Source organism: Cheilinus undulatus, linkage group 3 (assembly GCF_018320785.1).
Source record: "Cheilinus undulatus linkage group 3, ASM1832078v1, whole genome shotgun sequence".
NCBI lineage: Eukaryota > Metazoa > Chordata > Actinopteri > Labriformes > Labridae > Cheilinus > Cheilinus undulatus.
Window position 1 is genome coordinate 23787278 of NC_054867.1, and position 27529 is coordinate 23814806.

Here is a 27529-nt window from a genome sequence, read left to right on the forward strand (position 1 = left end):
AACTCATTTTTCTGTTCAGGAATACAAGTAAATAACTATAATTTGATGTATTAATCAAGAAATAATAATGTGCTTTACTATTTTTTCATTTTTTTTTGTTAATCAGTCAATTTGAAAATTCATGGATAACAATAATAATTATATTTTAGCATTAAAAATATCATTTTGGTTAAAGAGCTTCTACATATATTAACCACTGCAGAAACATAAAAAAAGATTTTGGTAATTACCAATGCTGTTAATTTAGGGCAGCCGTGGCATAAACCTTACTTTGGGTGGTGGCCTAATAAATTTGTTAAGCACTGTATATGCAATCACCTATTTTACATGACATATTTATGTTTAATTGGCATTACTTTGTAGAAATCGGTTTTCACTTTAACATTAAAGAGGCTTTTTCTTGTAATTCTTTTTGTCAAAAATGCCAAATTTTATTAACCACAGTAGATTTCTTAAATCAATTAAATATTAAAACAAATGGCAGTGAATTCTTTTTATAGGCACTGTAAGTGTGATATAAACTTGTCAGGATACCAGAATTTGGATTTTTGATACATTACCAGTGAAAATAAAAAAATGGATACCTTTTTTGGTACCACAGCACGCTCTAATTTGATCACCTATCGCTGCATGCTTTCTCTCTCTCTGCATCTTTGGGTTAAATGTGTATCCTTTTTTCTTCAGAGTTTTGCTTCTTTAAGTACTATTGGATATAAACATATTGGTTATTATATCATTCAAAGAATGTGGTATTGGGAAAAGTATCAAAAGTGTGATGTTATCAGATTTGAACAAGTTTTAATTTTTCTCTGATATTAAGCCAGATGCCTTCATTTTATGAAGAGGCAGATTTAGGTTAAAAAAAAAAAACAGCAAAGTGGCACCGGGTTTGCAAAGTGGTGATTCCTAAACACACACTTAGTAAAAACAAAGATATACCCATGATTTTTGTGGCCTGTTTTCTTTATTATGCTAACATACTGTGCAGAGCTTTAAAAACATTTCTTTGAAAAAAAGTTGACTGCAACTTCCTCAAAACAGCACAGTGTGCTATAGAGGCATGATTCTCTATACTTACAGAGAGCATCAAGGACTCAGGCTCTGCTCTCTATGTGGTCCTCTCCCAGAAAAACACCCTGGGGCTACAAACAATACACACAATGTGCTCACACCAACACACAAATGCACAGGTGTCCCCTGTGTATAAAAGCATGTTGTTTTTCATAGAGATGTTGGATTCACTCTATTGCTCCTGTGAGAGAAGCCAGAGAGTACACACACATGCCCATACACACACCTGCTCCCTCTCTGTTGGCCATGCAAGAATTGGTCACTAGGACATCATCATCTTCACTCGACAGGTTACATGATGAATCTTAAACGAGTCTGCATGCATTTACTCTACCGCTCACTTTTCAACTACGTCTGTTCATTTCAAAGCAAATAATGAAAACCCAGCAGTGTTAATTTAAAATAGAGAAATACATACATATTGATGTATTCTTCACCAAGATTTCCTGCATAATTTGTCACATGAATTTCCAAGGACGTTCCAGGCCCCAGCCTTAAATTGAATGTGCCTTAACCCAATATATTATCTTTTTTTAGAATCCCAAACCAGTTAGACTCACACAGTCTGATACTATGAAGGGAATTCTACCTGCTTTATCTGCAAAAAGTGCCATTTTCTGCTCTTTGCGCGGATATCAAAACACATCTGTGAATGTGATCATAAATCAGCCTGTGAGTGCTGTTGCATTGCACAGTGTGGTGCTGTAGCAGCCCACTGTGTCATCCTCTTTTGGAGAGAAAAGTGTTCCACCTCAGCAGGTCCTCCCCCTCACCTGAGTCTGTCTACTGAATCTTTCATCAAGAGGAGCTTCTCTAGCCCTCCCTCTCTTTTTTTCTTTAGCTTGCTCCTCAAACAGAGACGTACACAGATGCATGTGAACGCACCTGTTGAATCATTTATGGGGTGGAAATTCCATAGGTCCACTGGTGGCCTGCAGTATACTGAGAACTACCCTGGGCTTCTCTCTCTGTCTTGCTCCCGCTCTCTCTCTGTCTTTATGCTCATCAGGCGCACACACAAACACACATGTAGACCACAGCCTCTGCAGGGTCAGAGAGAGTGATGAGTGGGCTTGAGCTGTTAAATCTTTCATGGGCAGGTGAGGGAATCTTATCTGACACGCCATGTCCGACCTCCTCCCTGACCTCCGCGTTCCCTCCTGCCTTCCTTCTTCATATCCTCCCTCCTCTCCTCCCCCACTCTGTAAATACACTCTTATCATTTTATTCTCTTCCTCCCTTATGCTGGGAGAACATGACAATGAATTAATGAAGAGTGTTAAACTGATGCCATGTCGGTTTATGTCTTTCTCTGCCTGTTTGTGTTTATAGAACCCAGACATTGTGCTGGTGCACTACCTGAATGTACCGGCAGTGGACGACAGTGGGAAGCCATGTGGTCCTGTTCTCTGCTCCATCAACACAGACAGGAAGGAGTGGGCCAAGTGGAGCAAGGAGGAGCTCATTGGACAACTCAAACCCATGTGTGAGTTCGATTTACAGTCATTTCAGCACTCACCTCCCTCCTATACTGCAACTCTCATGTTTCAGCCCTCACACGTTTTCCTAAACCCGGGGCTATGAGTCACCTTGGGTCAATAACAGTACCTCTTGCCATGGTGCAGTTATGATGAAAAACATGATGACGTACCCCTAGCAAAGCCACAAGATTAATATGTGGGAAACCAGTGTAGTAAAAATAAAGCTGATAATTTGGTTCACTGGCTTGCTTTTAGGTTTTGTAAACAGCTTGGCAGCAGAAAAGGGTGCAGTCTGGAGTTTTGCCAGTACTCATCAGATGAGACAACAGGTTTTAGCAGTTCAGGAGAGAGATTTGAACATTTCCTCTTTTAGCAATGAAAAATATATTACATTGGATTTTTAAGTTTTTGCTAAAATATTTAATTTTTCTCAATGGCATCAACATGAATCCTGACACCTACCAATAGAGGAGCATTTGCTCCCTACTTTTTCCTTATATATACCTTAAGTTTTATCTGAAGGAGAGCAGTCCACATTGTCCTCCTCTTGATATATCCATAAATGTTATCCATAATCCAATCCATAATTATTTTGTGTCTGTTGTTTTCTCCTTTTATGGGGGTCTGCTTTTCATGTAGGGGGGCTCCCAGAAAAAATTAGTGGGAAACACTGCTCTAAAAGATGTTCATGCTCTGCTGAGATACATACAGGTGCTTCTCAATAAATTACAATCTCATCTAAAATTGATTTATTTCAGTAATTCAATTTTAAAAGTGAAACTTATACATGATATAGATTAATTACACACAGACTGACATATTTCAATTGTTTATTTTAATTTATTGATGATTACAGCTTGCAGCTAATGAAAACCCCAAATTCAATATCTCAGAAAATTTGAATAACATGAAAAAGTTCAATATTGGAGACTCATGGTGTCACACTCAAATCAGCTAATTTACTCCAAACTCCTGCAAAGGTTTCCTGAGCCTTTAAATGGTCTCTCAGTCTTGATCAGTAGGCTACACAATCATGGGGAAGACTGCTGAATTGACAAATGCCCAGAAGATGATCATTGACACCCTGCACAAGGAGGGTAGACACAAGAGGTCATTCCTAAAGAAGCTGGCTTTTCGCCAAGTGCTGTATCGAGGCACATTAATTGGAAGGAAAATTTGTGATAAAAACATTGCACAAGCAATAGGGATAACTGCAGCCTTGAGAGAATTGTGAAATGAAGCCCATTTAAGAAATTTGGGGAGCTTTACAAGGTGAACTGAGGCTGGAGTCAGCGCTTCAAGAGCCACTATGCACGGGTCCAGGACATGGACTACAGCTGAACCATTCCTTTTGTCAAGCCACTCCTGAACCACAGACAACATCAGAAGAGTCTCACCTGGGCTAAGGACATAAAGGACTGGACTGTTGCTCAGTGGTCCAAAGTCCTCTTTCTAGATGAAAGTAAAATTTTGCATTTTATTTGGAAATCAAGGCCTCAGAGTCTGGAGGAAGAGTGGAGAGGCACAGAATCCAAATTGCTTGAGGTCCAGTGTAAGTTTCCACAGTGATGGTTTCGGGAGCCATGTCATCTGCTGGTGTTGGTCCACTGTGTTTTATCAGGTCCAAGGTCAGTGCAGCCATCTACTAGGAAGTTTTAGAGCACTTCATGCTTCCATCTGTTGGCCAGCTTTATGGAGATGCTGATTTTATTTTCCAGCATGACTTGGCACCTGCCCACACTGCAAAAAGTACCAATACCTGATTTAAGAGCAACCCGTGCTTCCATAACACCTCAGCAGTGTCACAGACTGATTGCCTCCATGCCACTCTACATTTCTGCAGTAAATTATGCAAAAGGAGCCCCAACCAAGTACTGAGTGCTGAACATGTTCATACTTTTCAACAGTCCACCATTTCTGGGTTAAAATCCATTTTATTGGTTTTAATTAACTAATTTTTAGATAATTAAAATTAATTACATTCTGTGTGTAATTAATTTATATCATTTATGAGTTTCACTTTTGAATTGAAATACTAAAATAACCAACTTTTTGATGATATTCTTATTTCTTCAAATGCACCTGTACATCATGCACATAATCGTGCACATAATTGATAGAACTTCTTTCTGTCCTTTCATTTGGAGTAGCAGGGGTCACATTGGGCTGGCGGTGTACCAAAATAAGGCATCAAAATCTGTGATGTCAGTCAGTACTCTAGGTATTGTATGACAGTACTAGTACCATGTTGGTACCAGATTTTCATACACAACCCTATTTATAAGGCTGTAAGTAAAAAAAAAAAAAAAAAAAAAAACATTCAGTTTACCTCTGTGATTGAAGTAGACAGATGAAATATGTATTTGATATTGATTCATGCATCAGCTAATTTCACCCTAACATGACATGGCCTACAAGAAAGAACAGTTGATGTTTAATCTATCTAATATTATCTGTTATGATATAGAAAATTTTTACCATTGTTTGTTGAGCACTAACATATACAGGAATATAGAACACAAAAAGACACAAAAAGCGCCTTCTATTCTTTTTAAATACATTTTTATCAAATAAGATTTGGACAGTTATTTCTCTCTTGTGTAGTAAAAACCTCTAAAGAAGTAGGTGTATTGATTTCACATTGTATTTGAAAAAGCCAACCGATAGAGATATTTATTACATGCTTACCATTCAGTCTGTCTTTGTACACATTTTTGGCAGTTAGCGTCATGCTGCCACCTAGAGGCAGAAACACATTTTATCCAAGAAAGGGAGGAAAAGAAAGACAGACAGACAGAGGTGCCTGAAATATCCAGCATGTATTATTCATAAATGAGCATCAGGGAGTAGATAACTGAAGAACACTTCTAATACACATACAAATACACACACACAGGCTCTCACACTCTCCCAATCTCCCCCATATTCACCCCTCTTTTGATCTGGTTCAGCAGTGCATTTAAGGACAGCTGCCCAAAACTAAGTGCTTGTTGACTGAAGTAGTACCTCACTTCTCTCTCCCCCGCTGAATCCTATTCCCTCTCTCTCTCCCTCTTCTACCTGCCCTAATTTGCTCACACAAACAGTTTCTGCTTTTTACTTTCACAGCAGTTTTTCCTCAATCACTGAACTGATTCTTCTATGGTCATTTAGGGGCATTTATGGGCATTAGGTCTCAGACAGTTATCTCTTATTTCATATGAATCAGCTAAATTACCTATGACGACACCTCACTTCAAAAGGTTGAAGTACTCACAGATGTTAGAGTGTTTAGTGAGAGGAACATGCTCAAAATTTGAATATGTATTAAAAGTCTTAGAGCATCTCAAGCACATTTATGGCTTGTTCATGATTCTGGTCAGTTTATATTCTGAGCACTGGAGGGCGCCATTACACACTGTCAAATGTTTCAATGTAAAGTGACACTTCAGAGGGCTGATCCAGGTGGATTAGAAGATAGAAAATGAATGCCTAAAGCATCATGTGAAATTCTTTATGTCTCTATTCTGTTAGGTGCTGGAAGCAGCCTGCATCAGAAGTGTTCCAGTGTCAAACAGCGCATCATCTCATCCAAGCAGGAGTCAGGGGCAGCAGCCGGAGGTGGAGCTACAGTGGGTACAGGCGTAGCTGCAGGTCAGAGAGTTGAGGAAGCAGATGGCACAGAAGTCCAGAACAGTGATGTGTCAGAAGGCCAGACAGAGCCCAGTCCTGGAGGAGGAGGCAGGAGCAGAGCGGGCGGAGGAGAGAGGAGGAATGGAAGGATAACAAAACCCTCCCTCCTCCCACAGAGCAGCATGGAAGTGTCCTCATCTACCTCCACCAACCAGGTGGAGGTCCCTGACACCACCCAGAGCTCCCCACTGTCAATCACCAGCGACATGGCTGACAGCCCGGCCCTAGCCATTGGGGCCGGCTTGTCACAAAGCACAGCCGTGTTCATGTCTGAGGTCACCACACTGACCGGGGATTCAGTTTACTCTGCTGGCCACACCCATCTGTTGGCATCCACCCATGAGAGCACCACTACTGGCATCCTATTGGCTGTTGCCCCTGAAAATCAAAGATTTACTTCATTTCCTGGAGGTGTGGGTTTAGGGGAGGGAGGAGAGTTGGTTCTGTCAAGCTCTCTAGATTCAGGTGGAGGAGTCAGCCTTCCAGAGACCACCATGACATTTGACCCTGACTGCTTCCTTAACAATCCCAAACAGGGTCAGACGTACGGAGGAGGTGGAGGGAAGACTGAAGGGTGTAACAGTGACGAAGGGGGACTGCACTGTTCCTCTAATGGCTTTGTCTACAACCCAAGCCTCGTCAACAACATCAAGACAGAAACCACGTCCCTGGAGCAGCCGCTATCCACTCAGAGCAGCTACGTGGGAGAAGGGACAGGCCTCAGCCCCAGCACCACCCTGGAGCAGATGGACTTCAGTGCTGTGATGTCATCAGCCTGTGTCCCAAGTCTGGCCCAAACTGCACACCACCCCTCTCCAAGCCTTTTCCTCCAGACCTCCCCCCAGACGAACCAGCCCTCCCAGCTGCAGACCAACGGTGCTGAAGCGACGCAAGAATCAGGTGAGGCTCAGGCCTTCATAGGCCTGCCCACAGTGCCAACAGACTCTCCTGTAACCAACGGAGACCCACATACACACCTCCACCCAGCCAGCTCAGATCAGCAGGGCCTGTGTGGAAGGAACGGACAAGGAGGGGCAGTAAACTCCTTTCCTCTGACGCCACAGGAAACAGCCGCTGACCAGTTGGGCAGCAGGAGGAATCGAGAAGTAGGGGGCTTAGAGAAGGCTTCTGAGAATGGAGGGGAGTTACTAATCAAGTCTGGAGACCCTCATGAGGCCTACACAAGTGTGGACACAGAGCACTACCTTCAGTCCACAGATGAAAATGCAGGAGGAGAGGAGGGTGGGGGAAGTGGTGGGGGAGAAGAGGGAGGAAATGAAATTCTCTGTAATGGTGTAAGCTTGTCAGGGGCAAGCAGTTCAGTGGTGGCTAGTCCTCAATCCATATCTACTGGAGCAACTATGGAGGGGCCACTCTACAGCTCCCCTCTGCCTCAGCAGGGTGGAGGAGTGTCAGCTACAGCAGCAGGGGCAGGAGCAGCCATCAGTCTGGAGGGCTTTGAGGCTTCTTTTGGAAGCCAGTTCTCTGATCTCATCAATGATTTCATCTCAGTTGAGGGCTCTGGAGGTGGAGTGGGGGCTGCAGTCTCTGGGGTTCTCATGCCCCAGGAGGGGGCAGCAGGAGAGGAGCAGGGCACAGGAGCAGGCCATCTTCAGAGCTCTGAGGTGGAGCAGGGAGCTCTGGGACTGCTGCAGGAGACTGGGAGGCTGTTTGGTGTGACAGACTACTCCCCAGAGTGGTCTTATCCAGAGGTTAGTAAACCCAACATGATTATGGTTCATTATTTATTCATTGTTGTTCCCTACAGGAAAAAAATCTGTCTCTCTAACACTGCGTTGTGATTGACGGTCGCTTGTACTGATGTTAAATGCACAATTTGTAAAAGGACCGCCAGCTGGGCTGTGTGGTCATTAAGGAGTGAGAATATCTTAGACTCAGCTTAATGGATTTTGATGAAATTTCAATATTACACTGATTCCCCAGGGTGGCTTCATTAATTTAACCGCGTACCACTTATAATATCTCACACAACAGTTCTTTCAGAGAGGGAGGTTGAAACTTGTAGACACATTTTTATCTTGCCAAGAATGTCTGTATCCAAATAAGTGTTTACCTAATGTGTCTTAAAACGATTTGTGGAAGATTTTGAAAAGTGGAACTTTGCTTAATGCCTCTTAAATATACACACGATCTGCTAGTATTTTTCTGCAACTTTCTTCCACGATCATCAGCGTTGCATCACACAGATTATTCCACAGCTTTTAGTTTCTTGGAAAAACATCTCCAAAGGCTTCAAGTATGATGCCATAATATTTAAAATTAACTTTAAAGAAGCACAGCAAATGAGGAAAAACAAACCCCGGTCAAATCCTTTTAATGGCTTTAGATATCACACAGTTGTCATTGTTGTATACTCATACCTAATCACTCCAACATTTTTAGCCAACAATATGTTGTTTATGTGTTATTTTTAGCTCCACTAGAGGAAACATATGTCAGTGTTGTTCAGATGGTTTTGAACAGCTTTGTTCTACTTGGATGTAAGGAGTATCACAGCCTCTGGGGGCTGCTACCAGGACTCAGCGTCATAGATTTCTCATTAACTAAATAATATACACTTTGTAAAAAGGCAAGTAATACCATCTATCAGTTTGGGTTTGTATAAGTGAAAACTGAAAATTAGGCCACTGTGTCTCTGAGGTAAGTTTTTGGGGCAAAACCAGATTTAAAATAGCAGCACATTAAAAAAAGACAAGAACCACCAACTAACAGATTATTGTATTGTACATTTCTAAAAGTCAGACACACCTTTCCTTCTGGTTACTAAATTTAAACCTATATTCAGACCTCTTAAAGAGTTTTCTGAGTTGTGTGATATATGACTGACATCTGTATTTGTGTACTGTAGGGTGGAGTGAAGGTGCTCATCACTGGGCCGTGGTTGGAGTCGAGCAGTGAGTACAGCTGTCTCTTCGACCACATCAGTGTTCCTGCTGCCCTCATACAGCCTGGGGTGCTGCGCTGCTACTGCCCAGGTAACACAAACCCCTCATCTGATACTGGAAAAACAATATACTTTATTCCTTCATTTAAAGTTAACCTCACTCTCACCTCACTTATCCCTATAATAAACAGATTCTATCAAAACTGTTTTTCTCTAGCACACAAGGAGAGAGTCGAATATCTGCACACCCTTATCAGGAGATGAGAGCATTTTTATAGAAGATGATAAGAACAATATAAATACTGCATTGTAGGGAGGGACGCTGCCTGGTAGACACACGCTGAACACAGCTCTTCTTAGAAATGTGTTTTGGGATGGTGTAGTGAGTATTTCATGACTCACCTCCTGCTACAACTAGTGTGATCAGGGGAAAAGTAGTGTAAATAATCTTCCACAGACATTTATAGACAAAAGTAACCCAGGACATGCATAGTTTATGCTGGTAAATGTGCTGTCCTGAAATGATGCTTAAGCAGGTGATCTGACTGTCTTATTGCTGACCTGCCATCTGTTTGCAGCCCATGATACAGGTTTGGTGATGCTGCAGGTAGCTATGGGTGGTGAGGTTATCTCTTCTTCTGTGGTGTTTGAATACAAGGCCCGTGACCTTCCTGCCCTGCCATCCTCTCAGCACGACTGGCTGTCCCTCGATGGTAAGAGCACTTGTTTGTTTTAATTCAATTAAGAGCAAACATTACAGCCACCCAAGTATTTTTGTTTTTTGAACCATTTTTTCTCTTCTTTTAATCCTAATGTAAGCAACGTTCACACACGTGTGACATTTCATGTTAGAAATTCAGCTCACTGGTCATGATTACAAATACAAAACATTTCAAAAGGCACGCTTTATTTGAGTTTCTTTTTATAAAGTGATGCTGGTGAACACAATCAAAAGAGCAAACACAAAAATAAAACAGTGAAACTGTACTAGGTGGATGAGATGATCCCGTCTGCCACACATACTGCCCAAGTATAGTGTCATGCGGTGGGAGACATTGGTCTATTTATATCTACATTAGGGCTGTAAGTATTAATGCAAACTGATGCGATTACAGTCCATAAGTAGTATATTCATTTTTTAATTGCATTAATTCCATACCTTATTAACCCTTCTTCACACACTATGGTTATGTTTTGGTTAAGCCACTACAATGTCTCCCTGCAGCCACAGTTATTAAAAACAAGCACACCACTGTGCATTAATGTCTCATTATAGTTTAGAAAAATTTGCAGCTCAGTTGACAGGTCAAAAGTCATCTGCACCTCCTGACATCAAACATCTACCTTATTACTGTTCCCTTATTTTATTCCTTCTTTCCTTATAAATCCATAACAAGTTCCTTTTTCTGTGGGTTTAGTTCATATGATAATCTTTGATCTATCTGAAGTCCCTTATTCTCTTTCCAAATAACAGAAGGTATGATTTCAAACAGGAAAAACAATTCATCTTAATTTAAAGCTTTACAAAATTCTGAAATAAAACTAAAAAAAAGCATAAAATTCAAAATGTAAAACAAAAATAGAAGAATTTCAAAATAAGACAGAAAGGGTAATGATTTGCAATTAACTATAGAAATTCAGAGATTAAGATGAATTAATAAATTACTTAATGGCCCTTTTTTAACCTTTTTAGGGTATAGATTAAAAAGTATCTTTCTCTGGTAGTCAGCTAATTAAGCTAAATTAATGTGTATTTAGAAATTGACTTCAGTATATTGTCTTTAAAAAAGAAATCCTTTTGAAGAAATCATGGCAAAATCAAATTATAGACCCAATATCTTGATATGTGTTGTATTGTGAGTAGTGTATCGTTACAGCCCTAATAATGCAGTAATTGCACTATATTGTTGTTTTCTGTCTACAATGTCAAACCTGACAACAAAATCCAATATAACTTTGTGACTTATTTTACATTTACCTCATACACAGCTTTATACCAAGCCTTTAACATGATCTCATCTCTTCATAGGTGTACATTAGGCTGCCATTGTGCTGCCTTTCTGTATGGAGCCTCATGTTCTGAGGTGTTTAGTCCAAAGCAACAGCACACAGACTAGATTTGTGGCATGGATTATGTCCCTCTGTGGTTGGCTGCATCCTATTTACTCCACCTGCACCTGCATGCTGATTGATTTTACAAAAAGTAATCTAATCTGCACAACACTGACACATGTAATGTGAAAGGTGTGTGTGTGTGTGTCTGTGTGAACAGCTGTACCTTTCACCTTCACAGGACTTGGACTTGTTAATAGGACAGTCATATATCACAGACTTCATCGACAGTCTTGTAAGAGATAAATCTATTTCATCAATCAAATTATTTAGTTAGAGGCGGTGATGTTCTTGTGAGATTTCAGTGATAGAGAATCAAATTGAAACATACTGTGCAAGATATTAGAGGACAATTAAGTGTTCTTTGAATCAGCTCTGGGGGATTGCAAATATCCGCAAAGCGCCGCGGGGTTAGCTTTTGTGTGCAAATATATCTCCTGATGCAATTGCAGCTCGGAAACACGCGGGTCTCCTCGACGAGGCATGTCCTGGGTTTCTCTGTGTTCGCCCCCGTCTCTGCGTTGCGCAATGCGGCAATGCGGCTCTACAGTCACAGCAGGCTGGCTGTTTGCTGGAGTGAAGGGCAAGGACATCATGGCACAATCGACTTGATCCAGTTGACAGTCGAAATGTTGGGCACCCCTGGCAATGTGTTGTGTGCAGCCTCGCGGACTCTATATATAGCTAGGCTTTGTTTGGCTTTCAACGATGATGGCGAGAGCTGGATATGCGCCCTGCTTATTTTCACTCTGCTCCTTTGTTTGGCCTCAAATTTACATCAAAGACTCGTTATGCAGAAAAAATAGACAGATATAAATAATGTTCAGCAAATATGCGTCAGCTCATGACTTTGTCACATGTCATTGTTCCAGTTTTATGTTATGTGCTGTCTATTATTGTACCGGTGACGAGCGAGCCTCCCGCAGCTCCGAGTCTGGCGGGCCGATTTGAAGCGTGTCTGCTGCTCTCCCAGACACAACGTGCTCTCTCTCTCTCCCTTTCTCTCTCTCTCTCCCCTCCTCTCTCTGCACTTAGTTGTGTTTTGCTCGCTCGGAGTAGCAATGTGTGAGCCGTACACTTCAAACTAGCGCGGTTGAGCAGAAGCGGGAACAAAGAGAGAGCAGCAGATAGAGAGACTCGCTGTTTGGGTTCGTATTTGACTTTAAACCGATGATAACTTCAAAAACGCGCTCTTTTGTTGGCGTTCTGGTCTATGTTGTTGTGCAGCTGGGTGAAGTCTGTTGTTGTCATGCTGTTGTAGATGGACATAGATGTGCCTCTAAATGTCGACTTTGAAGCAGTAAAACCTTAGAAGTGACTTTAGCATTTCATGTTTCAGTCAAATTGTGTGTAGTACATGTGGTACACAGTGTGTGTCGATTTTAGACAAAGGGACGAAGGAAATGCCACAAGTCCTCGCGTTGTTTGCACGGTAGATGTCTGAAGTACAAAGCCTGTTGGATTACTGTAGCAGACCTTATAATACGGAGCTTGTGTTTTTTTTGTTGGCGCCCTGTTAAGTTTCAGCACCATCATGAGTGGACAGCTCCACTTAGACCCCCAAAAGCAATGAAAAGGGACCTGTCAGGGTTCTGTAGAGGCCCTGATAATAGCAGGCCTTTAGGTACAGTCACGTGGACACAAAAAACAAACAATTTCAATCAAATACAAATGTACTTGTATTGATTTTTGTGTTTGAAGATATTTGATGTTTGAAGATTTTGACATCTATGCTGGTGCCAAAAGTCTGTCTGAATAATTTTCTAGCAAATAAAATAGGTTATTAGTCATATGTATTTAAAAGAAATCAGATTATTTTTTAAAGATTCAACTTAAAATATGTATATATCAAACAGGTTTTTTTTTCTTGATAGCTCTCGAAAAGCACTTAAAAGGTGTGGAAAAATAGTGAGAAAAACCACAAAGGCCTAGTACAACTTTTTAAACAAACATTTAAAGCATGGCCTTTTAGAAGCTTGAGTATGTCAGATATTTTTTCCTGGTCAGTAATAATTAGTTTCTATATTTTCTCAAATATGAGTGTATGGAAGTATTTGAGAAGATGATGCTGTATTCTCTGATGGCTAGGAAATTTGCCTCACACTTAAACAATGTGTAATCATAAAAGATGTCATTCCATGCTGTAGACATAGACTTTTAAATTAATTTAAAAGGAAGAGTTTGCAGTCTATCAGGGGCATCTTCAAGTACCATGTCTTGCGAGAGGTAAAATAGTTTTAATTGAAAGTCATTTCACAAACAAAGTGAAATTTGATTATTAAGGAGGAAGATCAATTAACCATCCCGTCCTTCAAGGATAGCTGCATAGCAGACACCTTGTAGTCTAAATAAAACTTTCCTCTGACATCTTTCTTGTTTGGTAACATTTTGTGAATGTATTTGTGTCTTTTATGTGTGTTATTCGTAAGCTTGATCTGTTTTGATTGTTGTGATTGAAACATCTGCTTTATTTTGGGCTTGGCTGCTATAATAGTATTTTGTTTTCCTAAAGAACCCGTCTTTTCCAAACCTGTTCCTCTTGTTGGCTGTGTGAAGGGGGAGGAGCCTGTGTCTTTGTGACACTGTCTTGGCTCCTCCTCTTGAGCTCAGTTTGCTCACTTTCTGCTGCAAACAGCAGAAAGAAAAATAGTATTGAAACGAGAGGAGAGGCAAAAGTAGAGAGACAGGGTAAGAGAGCAGCAGGTAGGATGACAAAATGTGCACTGCAGCAAAACTGCAGCAGTAGTGAAACAAAGGGTCACATTTACACACAGACTTGCCAGAGTTGTTGAAACACAATTTCACACACAAACAGGCAAACACACACAATTAACTTGGTTCTAAAGTTCCCATTGTTGGCAAAGGGATTTATTGGATTGGATTTATTGAGCTCCTCAAAGAAGAGCTTGTCTCTCTAAGCCTCTCTAAGTAGGATTTACTAAAACGTAATATTGATTTGCTTCAATGCAACAAACAACTGGTCAATGCTTACAGCTCCCTGTGTCCCATGGTCATTTCTGTAGATACACAGTTCAGGATGTCCATCCTGGAGCGTCTGGAGCAAATGGAACAGAGGATGGCTGAGATAACCAATCAGAACCCCAGCTCAGAAACCATGGCAACCAAGGGAGGTGGAGTGGAAGGAGGAGGTGCCACAGATCAGCAGTCACAAGTAAGGCAGAAAGAAGTGGGTTAGTTTGGATGTTTCTGTCCTTTACAGCCCTTTAATATGAAATATTACCAAGTTTGCAGAACAAGTAAACAACAAGACACAAAGCAAATTGTTCCAATTATAAAAATTTTATGAAAGCAAGTCTTTCAAATTGTATGAGTGGATGAGATTAAATTTGAATGACATATATTTAATGATTAAACCGTTACAGTACAATTCTACATTTCTTTGAATCCAGAAATGAATTATATAATAACAAAACATGAACAACATAATATAATCAAACACAAAACAATCACACCCTCGGATTAAGAGAGGTGTCTTCACTCTGGTGTATTTTCTGACATAATTTTGGTATAACACGGCTGCCTTATCATGCTATGATAAACTACTCATAACTTATGCTCAAGTAATTAGAGGTTCTACAATTTGTTGATCTTTTGGTTATTTTTTGTTAAAAAATATTGAACCTCTTGAAAACTAATTTGACATAGAAATTCTGAAAGTATTATTCTTTATAACTAATTTATATGTATAATCTGTACACATGTTTGTATATATATGTGTGTATATAGGTGTACATATTGATATCTCCACCACACCCAATCTGTAATATACCCGACCTGTACATAACTGTTTGTAAATACTGTTTATAATTTGTAAATTGACGTCCCTATAGTCCATATTTTTGTATTTATTAGTGCTCTTGCAACACTACTCTTATTTGTACTCTATTTCTATTGTGTTTCTGTCACCAATGGCCTGCTTTGTCTAAGATACTTTTTGCTGCTGTAAATTGGAATTTTCCCTTGTGGGACTAATAAAGGAATATCTTATCTCTTATCTTATCTTATCTTATCTTATCTTATCTTATCTCATCTTTGAGAGTCAATATGTCCTTTTGCTTCCACTTTCCAGATTTCACCTGATCAAGGTTCATTTGAGGGCCGTGTGGTGGTGGTGTGTGAGAAGATGATGTCTCAGCCATGTTGGGCTTCATCCAATCAGCTCGTCCACAGTAAGAACTCCAGAGGAATGACCTTACTGCATCTGGCTGCAGCTCAGGGCTACGCAGGACTCATTCAGACACTTATTCGCTGGCGGTAAGTAACAAACAATCATTACACCATTGTGAGCATATGGACTGCACTAGCTAATTCCACTTAAATGTGTCTGCAGCACAAAGCACGTCGACAGTATTGACCTCGAGCTGGAGGTGGATCCTCTCAATGTAGACCACTTCTCCTGCACTCCACTGGTGAGTGATCAATATTTCTGTGTTTTGACTGCATCTGTATTTCTTTCCAAATCTGTGTGTGATCTTTGTTTATCTTTGGTGTCACCAGATGTGGGCATGTGCTTTGGGCCATACCGAGGCAGCGCTGGTGCTTTTTCAGTGGGACCCGAGAGCTCTGGCAATTCCTGATTCACTGGGACGCCTGCCACTCAACATCGCCCGGTCTCGTGGCCACACTCGATTGGCTGAGCTCTTAGAGCAGCTGCAACAGAGTCCTCCAGCTCAGGGTCAGCTGGGTGACACTTGGATGGACAGGTGGAGAGGAGAGCCACAGACCAGCGGACTAAGCAACAGTACAACCCCAAACCCTAACGCAGGTGAGAAATCAAGCTGTTTTGAGTTTATGATTAATGGCCAGTTCAGCCAAAACACAAGAAAATACTTTCTTACTTCACTGCAGTGGTAACCTAGCTGGCCCCTGCTTTAATTTGAATATTCACCTCTGAAACTCAGTATAGCTGGTGAGCTGGCTAATCATAGACTGAAGTTAGATAAATTGCTCCTCCTTTATACTGCTTTCATGTTCTTGAACATAACTGTTAATTTTTCTGTTCAAGCAATCTTCAAGCAAGTAATGCTAATAGGAGCAAATCTTAATGTTTTTGTACTTTGAGACAAGGAGTAAAATTGGTTAATTACTGATCTTTACTGGTAAGGGTAGGTTTTTTCCTTCTGTGGACAATCACAGATACTTAGCCTCTTCAAGCTGTCAGATATGTTATGAAAATTGTGTAATCTACTTCTGTCATCTGAGTGTAAAAGGAAATAGTGTTTTTCCTTATCAGTATTAAACTATTCCTCAAAAACTTTTGGCTGAAAAATCTGAGTTTTAGAATAAAGGAGGATAAAGTTTTAATTTTTAGATTTTCCCTGATTTTCCACAAACTTTGTGTCTCCAGAGCTGAGAAGAGCCAAGGCAGAGAGCCAACCAGAAAACCAGAACCAGAGCTGGAGCCAAACAGGACACAGAGCCCCACAGGTAGACCAGGGAGGCCCGCCCCCAGCCAAAAGACTCAAACCAAACCCTGACACCCAGCAACAGCTTGATAACTCAACCCCTGGCACCCAAACCCTCAACGACCTCCTCAACTCGCCCCCTAAACATAACCCTCAATGCTCCCTGCTCCCAAACTCCCTGCAAGCTCAACCCTCCAACCTTAGCTGTCAAAACGCTCCTCCTGCCAGCTCTGGCCACAACCGGTCTCAGCTTCCCAGCACTCCATTCTCCCACCTGCAGGCCAGGATAGGGGGGTCTGGAGGGGGCACCAGATGGAGTCTGAGACAGACTCTAGGGCAGCGTAGCCTGGCCAGGAGGATTCTGGGAAAAGAACGACTGGCCATTCACCTGCGCCAAAGAGTGCTATCTGACAGAGGAGAAGAGACAGAGCTGCTGACCTTTCAGGATAACACAGAGGACCTGCAGGTACGGGGAGCAGATAATTAAAACTTTTGATTAGTTTCTTAACTAAAGCCGATCTTTTAGTATTGTATGTGATGAAAAGTAGAATGTACCATTAATTTTGTTCAAACAAATACTACTGTTTTTTTTTAAGCTTTATTTTTGGGCTTTTCATACTTTTATTCTATAGAGGAGGACAGTGGATAGAGTTGGAAATGGGAGAGGGAGTGGGGAGAGACATGCTGCAAAGGGCCACAGGCCAGAATCAAACCCTGGCTGGGCTATCGGTGCGCCCCAAAACACAAAATACTACTTTTAAACGTTTATGAAAACAACTCGCCCTAAAACATTTTAACCCTAAATTTCAATAAAACAAGTGATTAGTGATTATTAAACCATGAAAGGTTAAGATTTATGTTTAACAAACTTTATCATTGTCAGGATGAACATCTAGTGGTATGGCATCAGGACTTGGACTCTAGTCAGCCTTTAGCAAAATATAAGATACTTATTCGACTAAAGACTAAGATTTTTATTTCAATAGTTTGTTACACGTAAAATATTCTGCTGATATTTACAACAGATATATTGGCTGTAATTATCAGCCTGTTAACATGGGCTGTATATAAAAACAAGGTAGTAGAGTTTTTGGCTGGAGGAACAGACCTATGTCAAGTTTATCCTCATTCCCAAAATTTTAGCATGTGCTTTAAGGACTAAAATTTGATGATTTGTTCATCCTTAAACTTTTAATTGCATGTTTTAAGGACTGAAGTTATAAGTCTGAACTACCTATAAATATAAGTATTGATACCAGTATCGGCTAAAATGAATAAATATCTGCATATGGGATATGGGCAAAACTCCAATATCCTGTATCCCTATTTACTATTATTCTTAAATCTGTAGAAAGTAGGTGATAAGAATATGAGGTAACATATTACATACATGTTTTTCAGATGGATATTACAATGCTAGCCGATCACATCTTAGAGGCCTCAACTGATCGGCTAAAGCAGGAGGATTTGGAGACAGAAACGGACTCTGGGAAGTCAGGGATCAACAGTGATGTCAGATACCTGTCTGGTTACCTCGGTGAAGTGGAGAGGTGAGTTTTAGAATTCAACTCTCCGGATAAACTTAACCTTTCTTGTCAAACCTTTTTCAATATAAAACTTTTGTTCTGTTCTTTGCTTTGCCAGGTTTCTAAACTCCAAATCCCACACTCCTAGCTCCAAAACAAACTCTCTCTCAGGGCCTGAGGATCAGCAGAGTCCTCAGGCTAGGCAAGCCCTCCCCTCCCCCTTTGACTGGAGCTCATTCCTCTGTGCAGCTATGAAAGAGGAGAGGTTGAAAAGTGACTCCTCCTGTCTTGCAATGACTGAGGCAGAACAGGGTGAACTGTACGAGGCCATCAGGCATGCTCTGCACTCCCTCAGAAAACACAAGGTGAACTGGCAGCTAGCTCAAAATATTTTCTTCTCCATCACTCTTTCATTGCATTTAGTTATTTAAATAAGCTATTAGCCAACATATATTCAGCATTATCATACCACTCTCCTCAGGGTCCCATTCAGGAACAACGCAAAGAGATTGCTGCAGTGATTCAGCGCTGCTATAAGAGATACAAGCAGGTAAGAGTTCGTGACATGCAGCTAGCATCAGTATCTTCAATTACTTGCATTATTTACCAAATTGATACTTTCTTAAATAATATTAAGAAGCATGTTCCCTCACAGAGTGCTTTTAACAAAAAACATCATCCATCCAGGGTCTTTTAAATTTGCGCTCAAATATTTTGGGTATCCGTAGATAATTTTAGTATGCTGAGCTCATTAATGTGACTTTCTTCATCCTGTCCTTCTTAACAACACTCATCTTTCTACAAGAGCTCTAACATACATGTTTTTAATGAGTTGAAGTGCAAGGCTTAAAATGTTATTCACCACTCTGTGAAAGATGGAATAATCAAAGCTGATCACATCACAAATATTATTACTTTAGTGATTTGTTCACAGACTTCAGACTGCTTAAGTTGATCCTTCATTAACATTAATGAATGTAAAGCATGTAGATGAGTGAACAAGCTCTTAAGCTGTGATCAATCCCTGGGTCAAAATATGAGATTGCTGAGGGAAACGCTTGAAAATGAGCTTTCAGAAGCTTTGCCAAGTTATGACAGATTCTGGGCACTTGACAACATTGGAAGTACATTTTTGCAACTCTTTAAAGAAAACACACATTTCCACTTGGCATAGGACTGTTGGTTGACAGTGGAGGTCCCTGATTTTTTTAGTTAAAGACCCTGTAAAGTGAAACCAAAAATTTGTGTCTTAATACACTAGATAGGTTGGAATAAGGTTGTTGTACATATGTGAAAACAATGAGCTCTATGAGTGACTGAATTTTGGATTTAGATCGTTTGAAAGTTTTTCACCTCTTTCCTGGCTGGGTTTAATTTGGGCAGGATAAACGTAGCAGCTTGGGACATCACCGGTCACTATGGGGAATACTCCCTACCCCCACACAAACACACACACACTAGGCAGTTTATAATCGCAGAGAACTTCATCTTAATAGTTGGCTGTAAGTTGATGTCTCTGCCTTTACTGAAAGTTAAAAGCTTTCTACATTCTATGTTTTTGTTCATTCTGAGGTAAATTTCCCAGATCTAACAGCCACAGTGGCTTATGGGTCATTAAAAGCATTATAACAGAGGGATTTGTGCCAGAAAACAGTAAATTTAATCACCAACTTCTGTCTCTCTGCTTTGGTAAAGAGCCAGGCAGCTGCTCTGGCCATAGTTCACCACAAGGTTGGAGGCAGAGTTAATTGCTGGGGTGCTTGTCTATTTTTCACTTGAACCAGATGCAGCAGGAACAAACATCTTACTCACTGAAGGTGTGTTGTAATCCATAATTTACTTATCTTTAGTCCTGGATTATTAAAAGAAACCAGCTGTGGCTGTCTTTGTCCAAGTAGTCACGGTTTAATCCCTCCTGTCTTTTAGTTTTGGGATGCTTAAGTTTATTAAAGTATCTGATAATATATTAGACATGCTCTATTCTTGCCAAGCTTGTAACAATAAAAGCATCCAGTGCTAATCATTATTGAAGGCTTTTGTTTTGAAGAGCACCATCAGGAAATACAGTGTTTTTAGCAGCAATTGAACAACAAAGATGTCCTATAAATGGGGATCATATTTCTTTCGAGTGGGTGTGTCTTTGGCTCTTTCAAACAACATGCCCACAGCATCCTGGACCAGATATTACTGCCTTGTTTTTCATGATTTTGAAGCTTAATTTTTTTCAACTTAGAGATGTTTTTCCTGACTGAAAATTGGCCTGATTGTCCATAACACAATGGCCTATCAAACAACAAACCTAAAATAAAGATCTTTTTGTATCAGGTTGCAGGGACTTTAATTAATGAGTTTGTCAAATATATTTATCCTAATTTTTTCCTGATCTTTTTCCTCTCCCTAGCACAGATTTGACAATATGCTTGGATACTCGTGTAAAAAGTAGGGTTGCCAAATTATGGCAAAAAAGAGAATTATGATTATTTCAACTAATACTGTGACCACAATTATCAATCTGATTACTTGCAAATTTTACAACATCTGAATTAAACCCATATTGAACTTTGAAAAACAAGCAAAAAATAAACAAGCAAGAAATATAAATATTAATATTAAAATTATTAGCATGAATAAATAAAAATAAAGTTACCATTATTTTGAGTGTTGGAGATGTATTGTTGTTGCAAAAATACGGAAAGAAACATTTAAAAATTACTACATGACTGGACCTAGGAACAAAACAAGCACATGACATGCGGTCCAATAATGGTTTAATCATGATTATATTGTTTTCACGATTTTTGGAAGCCAAAATTGCACTTGAAATTGAAAATCGATTTATTGCCTTGCACTAGTATACAGGATTCAGCAAAAGTCAACAATATCCATCTATCTCCTTTCTCAGTATGCACTTTATAAGAGGATGACCCTGGCAGCCATCCTGATCCAGAGCCGTTTCCGGAGTTTCCATGAGCAGAGGAAGTTCCAACAAAGTCGTAGAGCAGCGGTCCTCATCCAGCAATACTACCGCTCCTATAGACACTCCCTCGGGTACTCACACAATACTCACAACCACAGCTATAACACAGAATTATGTGGACGCTCTCATTCTCACTCCTGTTTCTTTGCCTGCAGCAGTCTCCTAACAAAAAAACAGAACCAGGCTGCTCGAAAGATCCTGAGGTTTCTGCTCCGATGCCGCCACAGGTGAGGCGTAAATCTCATTCGTATACACCCTAAAACGCCACATCCAAGGACACACAACAATACTCAGTACCTACACACTTAGAGTCCACTGCCACACATGCGCTCACTACATTGGTGCTAATAGTTGGTGTTGTTTTACTGTTCCTGTGAAGCCCCTTGATGGACCATAGGCCTCTCAAACGGGTGAGTCTTCTCTCTCTCTTCTCTCTCTCCCTCTGTCTGGCTGATGCCTGTTTTTGCATGTCAGCAGAAGGAGGGGGAGAGGAGATCCTGGAATTTCCTCCTCCCTCCCTTTCTCTCTCCCTCCTTATCTTCCTGTTTCTATCTTTCTTTCCTTGAAGACTGCTGAATGACGTCAGTACTCGTGCATGATTGACAAATAGATAGAGAAGCGATTCCTGCATATGTTCTTGATGGGGGCATGTTCTGACTGACATTACTAGAGGACTTTAAGTGTCTTGCTTGGCCTGCTGGTCTCTTTTTTTTGCCTTGTTGGGTGGGGAGAACAGGATGGACTGTGTAAGCACTGGGCTGGAATTACAGGGCGTTCGTTGATCAGTTTTTCCTGTTGCTCTGAGTTTGGCCTTCATATTAAAAAACACCGGAATGAACACAAAAAAAGCCTCAACTACTTACAAAGACATGCATGAATCTCGCTCTCTGAGTGTGTATCTGATGTGTGTGTGTTTTTCTCCAGGGTCAGAGAGCAGAGAAAGGCCAGGGGTCCTGAGAGCCCACCACCAGGCCCCACACACAGCCCTCTCAGCCTGTGAGCAATCTATAAACCCTCCCCTCTTCCATCTTATCCTTTCTTTCACCCTCCTATAAAACCCTCCTTCCCTTTTCCATCCCCTGTCTCCTTCCCCTGACTCTCATCTCCCTCTCCTCCTTCGTTCTCTCTCACCCTCTCTCCCCTCTTCTCTCAAGAGGGACAAAAACTCTTCCCAGACAGACTGAGGACAGGATAGGTGTCCATCATGGCAGCTCAGACAGACAGACTGCTGGGTAGGGCCTGGGGACCTGGCTCTGCCCACAGCACTGATCCTCCTCCACAGTTTCACTGGGAGGCCATCACATTAACCTCATGGCATTCTTTGCACTCTTCATGGGTATGTTTTTTTGCAAGAGAAAATGGACGAGTCAGAAGAGAGGACGGTGAGGAAGCACCTGACGCCGACATGCTGCAGCAACCAGATGCACTAAAAGGCTCTGAAGATGAACGGCTGGCTCAACATGAAGGCTACTTTGACATGCAGAAAATATACAAAACCTTTTTTGTAACCAGACAGCAATCCATGAAAGAATAAGAAAACATAAACCAAAAAACTCACTTCTATGTTGCATTTGCATGCAAGATTTTTTCGCTAATTCCTCCTCTCCATCATCTCGCAGAGCTATAGTGGCAGATCATTCAGCTAATTTAGTATATCACAGTACCACCAACCACTCTGACTCACAGGCTTACAAACCTATTAATCAGTCACCCGACCAAAAGGGGAGGAACTGCACTTGAATGTAAGAGGGGCATTGTTAGATAAGGGGTGGGGTCTGAATAACGATGTCTTAATTTGTTACATGGACTTTGTATGGAGTCGTTCTCAGAGGCAGCACTTTGCTCGCCTGCCGTGGTGTGTCCGTGTTTGTTCAATTCAATGCATGTGTTTGAGCCATGAGCTCCTGCATGCTTGCCAAACTGCTTTAGTGTTGTTTCTTTTTGTATTTCTATGTGTAGTTGTGTCTCACTTACGTCCTCATCGACTTCTCCTTGCCCTGTGTAATGTGAACTGTGTAAGGACAAATGTCTTATTTTGGGTGCTTATTTTTTTACTTTATTTATTTAAGGGTCTAATTATTTATTTGATTGGCTCAAGAGTGGGTTAAGCTTGAGACTGGTTTTCCCCCCTTGTGTGGTAAAATATGACATGTTCCAATGGTTAAATGTCTCTGTTAGTTTGTTCTTTGCGTGAACCTCTAAATCCTAACTGTGGTTTTGAGGAGAGAGTCACATACCATTGCCTTGACTTCTTCTTGACTCTGAGAGGTCTCTATGCTTGCTCTGTACAGGACATGGGTCCTATACCTGCCCCTATACAGGGCATTGGTCCCCATATTAGCCCATATGGGCAATCAAATCCATATTTTGGACTATTGCATATTCCTGTATATAAACTGACGAGGTAAGGGGATACGAGGACCCTGAAACTTTTTCATAAGAGGACTGTATTTAAGATTATAAATTATTTTACTCCCATAATGAGAACTTAAGACAGAGACCTGAGTACACAGGATGGCTGTATTGCTTGTAAATAATGTAGATATTACAAACGGAGTAACATGCATGAGATTTAAAGACAAAGAAACAGCAAAAAGAACATGTTAGTGGCTATGGACTGTGAGAGGATTTTAACTGCTTCACTTTAAGAGTATCCAGTATAAGTGTTACTGAAAAGAACATTTTGTTAAAGCATGCAACTGAAAAATCTAACGTTAGAATTATAAGTGGGAAAACAAAGTTAGCTGAAACAATGATCTTTCAGATGAAACATTTACACTTTGTGCTTTTGTTTCTTGGCTAGCAAAAATTAAACCCTTTTTGCCAGTAGTGCCAATTTATTATGAATGCTATTTTGCCTAATAATACTATGTTATGTTGGGGAAACCAACACCCAAAAGATATCAGTAAGATCCACAGAGGCAACACACACAGACAATAAACAGTAGAAGAGATCTAGATCTAGCTCTAATGTAGACCTACTACAAGTTTAAGGCAGACTAACAGTATGTGTAGATGAAGGTGATGATGATGATGATGATTAAGGTGTTGATGCAAGTATGTAAATGATATTAATTGTGATGAAGGTTGTGTCACTATGAATGCAATGAATGATGATCCAAAAAAAAGGGAAGAGGGCGCTACATTCTTGACAATGTGGTTGTGCTTCAGCAACATCCTAGCTTTTCTTACAACCATTAATCACACCTACAGCGGATCCAGCCTGGCCTCCAGTCAAAGCTCTCCATCTTCAAACAGAATGTCTCCTCCCCACTTTTTTTACATATCAGTTTGATCCTTCTTTCTTCTCATTGTCACTGCCATTACTGTACGATGTGTACTTCTGGAAAGCTCTGTTTAGAAAGTGCCTGCTCAATAACAGAAAGCTAATATCAGGAAATATCTATTGTATGTCCTCCAAAAAAAGGTTGCCAGTTACCTGTTTATTTTCCTAAATTGTGTGTAAAAAAAGATGAACTTGACAGTGTGAAACTTGATCTGAGTCTAAGCTGGAAGCTCTAATTTGTCATAAGTATGAATGAATCTTCATGGCCTGATTGATGCTAAATGTTGCTTTATGAGACGAACCAGTAATGATTACAGTATCACTTTTTGCCCTACTTGTGTGTCAGTTCTGCAGTATTAGAACAAAAGAACCATAGAAATCAGCCTCAGTGTATGAAAAGCACTGTCACGACTCGTCTATTACGTGTCCCAGTGTCCCCGCTGAGAGGAAGACGTGTATTTTTCTGTCCTGTTTTTCTGTCTTTCCTCAGAAATGTTATTTAGCATTTAATCAAAAGCAGTTTTCCAGAGGACAAATAGCTGTCATACACTTCTTTCATTCTTTCTATGTCTCTCTTCCACTCACTCTCTCTGACAGCTGTGCATGTTAACACGTACACAAATCACGCACAGATGTACACATTCAGATACTTAAAAAAAATGCCACACCCTGTCCCTCTGTGCTTATGTCTTTGGGAAAAATTAAATCTCTCCCTTAGATTTTACTCAGGGTTGAAGAACAGGGAGACAGTATGTGGAGTGTGAAGATTGTACCATACAGGTGGTGACTGTGTGCATTTGTGTGCATATATGTATGTGTGTTTGTTAGGGATACTCCAGTGTCTACAAATTACTTCTCAAGTCATGTTCTTGAGTGACGCACTTCTAAAAAAATTCACTCTCATGTCGCGAGCAGCAAATGTCATCTGTTAGCTCCATCCAAGCTGTGTTTGCATCACCTTTTCTACAAGAATGTCCAAATCCCGTATTTTATAGGATTTTTTTTAATGTAAACTCAATTCAAAGCAAGTATGGAGTAATATTTCTATTTATACACTTGCTCTTGTCTTAAACGCACAAGATTCTTAATACAAACGACTCTTAAACAATGCAAAAATAAGCAACGGCCACGTAACACCTCAATTTTCGTAATTAAATACAGTTCTAAGAGACAGTTTATTGAAAGATTTGCAATTGGAAGATATTTATTGTTTTTGTTCAACATGTTTTTCTGACTTTTCATCATACTGAGAGACAGCCATGGTCAGGACAGTGCTGTCAGGAGCATTCATGCTACGATTTCACTTGAACCTCCTCTTAAACCGCCCCTCCTCTCACATCAGCACAACTACAGTCACACAAAGGACACTCCTTTATATCTAGTATGCACACACAGACAAACACACACCCCAGCATCCAGACGCTTGTGCTTATCAACACACACATCAAACTAGACACATAGACTGCAAAAACCCATCAGTATGTTCATGCTTTTGGAGAGGATGGTGACTGTAAAAAATAAAACAGTATGTAGAATAGAAAATTTTTAAAAAGAAAGAAATATTGCCATAGTAGACAGGTGGTAGACATGCGCAGAGATGGCCTCTGTTCTCAGAAGTCCGCCTAGTAATGAATGGTATAACCTTTCAGGCCTTGTTTTGGGAGGGCGTGGCCAACACCACATTGCATGCTAGAATGGTAGACCCTTATAGATAATCTATGGCTAGACCTCTCCTTGCCTTTCCCCCCTCTCTCACCCTGTCTCTCCCCCCCTCCTCTCTCTTTCTCTCTCTCATTTCCTGCTGTATTCCCACTTTGCCTGCCGTTGTGTTCTCCATGCCTATCTCAGTCCTTCATTCTTCTTTTATTTTCTTTTTGTAGCCTAGTTTTTACTTTGTTTGTTTTACAAACGTGCATGCACAAGCATCACTAAATTGTTGATGTTTTTAAAAGAATATTTTGTTGCTGAGGCCATGCAAAGTGTTTTGAATATTGCCCTTATATGTGGAAAATGTCTTCTGAATGCTTTACATAATTTCTGCTGTAAAATGAAATCAGAATAAAAAGAAAATTTGCACTTTATCTTATTTTGGCCTGATATGTATTTGTATTAGTCCCTCCTTTACATGCCATGTTCATAGAAATAGATTGTAAGTAACACATTTATACAAAAGAAAATACTTAGAAATAAATTCTTCATCAACATTGCAATCATACAGTAAGTCATTGAATTGACATTTTTGCTCTTGAATGTCATTAAGAAAAAAACAACATAATAAATGACAGTCTTCTTTACAATTTAAAATAACTGGTTAAAATATTCCCTTATTGTTTTAGGTTAGCAGTATAACTCTGGAAGGGGTGTAAAGTCAGTCTATTTAACGCAAAGAAGAGATAATGAAGGTCTTGCAAATAATGACAAGACAAGAAGAAAGCTTCAATGTGGTCAAACTAATCATATGCTGTAAGGATGCACAATACCATTGGAATGACTACAGTATTGGCAGATATTAACTTGAAGGGTTAATTATTGGAATCAGCAGATATAAACATGTCTACTGATATACACTATATTGCCAAAAGTGTTCACTCACCCATCCAAATAATTGAAATAAGGTGTTCCAATCACTACCATGGCCACAGGTGTATAAAATCAAGCTTAAATATCAAATACTGATATTTAAGGTCTGAAACACAAGTATATATCTGCACTTATATCAGCTTAAATTAATTTGTAAACACTGGCATACCAGCAAAAATCCAAAGTCATACCTTCCTGATATGCTGTGATCTGACTTGAATTTGTCTTTTTTAATATAACTCGGCTTATTTAAACATGCAGAGTTTTAGTATCTATTTTTGAATTATGATTGAATACATTTAGTATGAGCTTTAATTTGAAAGAAGAATGATGATGATTTAAGTGTATAAATAACATATTATGAGGTTGAGAATAATCAGGTTTCCACAAAATATGATAGAGTTGAACAATAACGCTGATTCTACTTCTCCTTAAAGAACAGTGGTCTCCTCATCCTATCCCTTTAACAATTTACCACTGACATTTCCTGCTA

At 40.2% G+C, this 27529-nt stretch overlaps 1 protein-coding gene across 8 annotated transcripts in view; it reads left to right on the forward strand.

Moving 5' to 3' along the window:
- Window positions 1-26537, forward strand: part of LOC121507228 (calmodulin-binding transcription activator 1-like) — a 76458-nt gene extending 49921 nt beyond the window's left edge. The window contains exons 7-22 of one of the 8 annotated variants that reach the window (XM_041783449.1): window positions 2404-2557; window positions 6066-7936; window positions 9094-9220; window positions 9708-9842; window positions 14265-14413; window positions 15332-15516; window positions 15593-15671; window positions 15760-16027; window positions 16610-17133; window positions 18069-18217; window positions 18312-18558; window positions 18675-18743; window positions 21096-21241; window positions 21326-21397; window positions 21550-21580; window positions 22095-26537. In XM_041783449.1, the coding sequence (XP_041639383.1) occupies window positions 2404-2557; window positions 6066-7936; window positions 9094-9220; window positions 9708-9842; window positions 14265-14413; window positions 15332-15516; window positions 15593-15671; window positions 15760-16027; window positions 16610-17133; window positions 18069-18217; window positions 18312-18558; window positions 18675-18743; window positions 21096-21241; window positions 21326-21397; window positions 21550-21580; window positions 22095-22127 (4239 nt within the window). In that variant the 3' untranslated portion in view covers window positions 22128-26537. Of the gene's footprint in view, window positions 1-2403; window positions 2558-6065; window positions 7937-9093; window positions 9221-9707; window positions 9843-14264; window positions 14414-15331; window positions 15517-15592; window positions 15672-15759; window positions 16028-16609; window positions 17134-18068; window positions 18218-18311; window positions 18559-18674; window positions 18744-21095; window positions 21398-21549; window positions 21581-22094 lie in introns of all 8 variants that reach the window. The other 7 variants (XM_041783444.1, XM_041783448.1, XM_041783450.1 and 4 more) reach the window with 7 other exon arrangements.
- The last annotated feature ends 992 nt before the right edge of the window (window positions 26538-27529 follow it).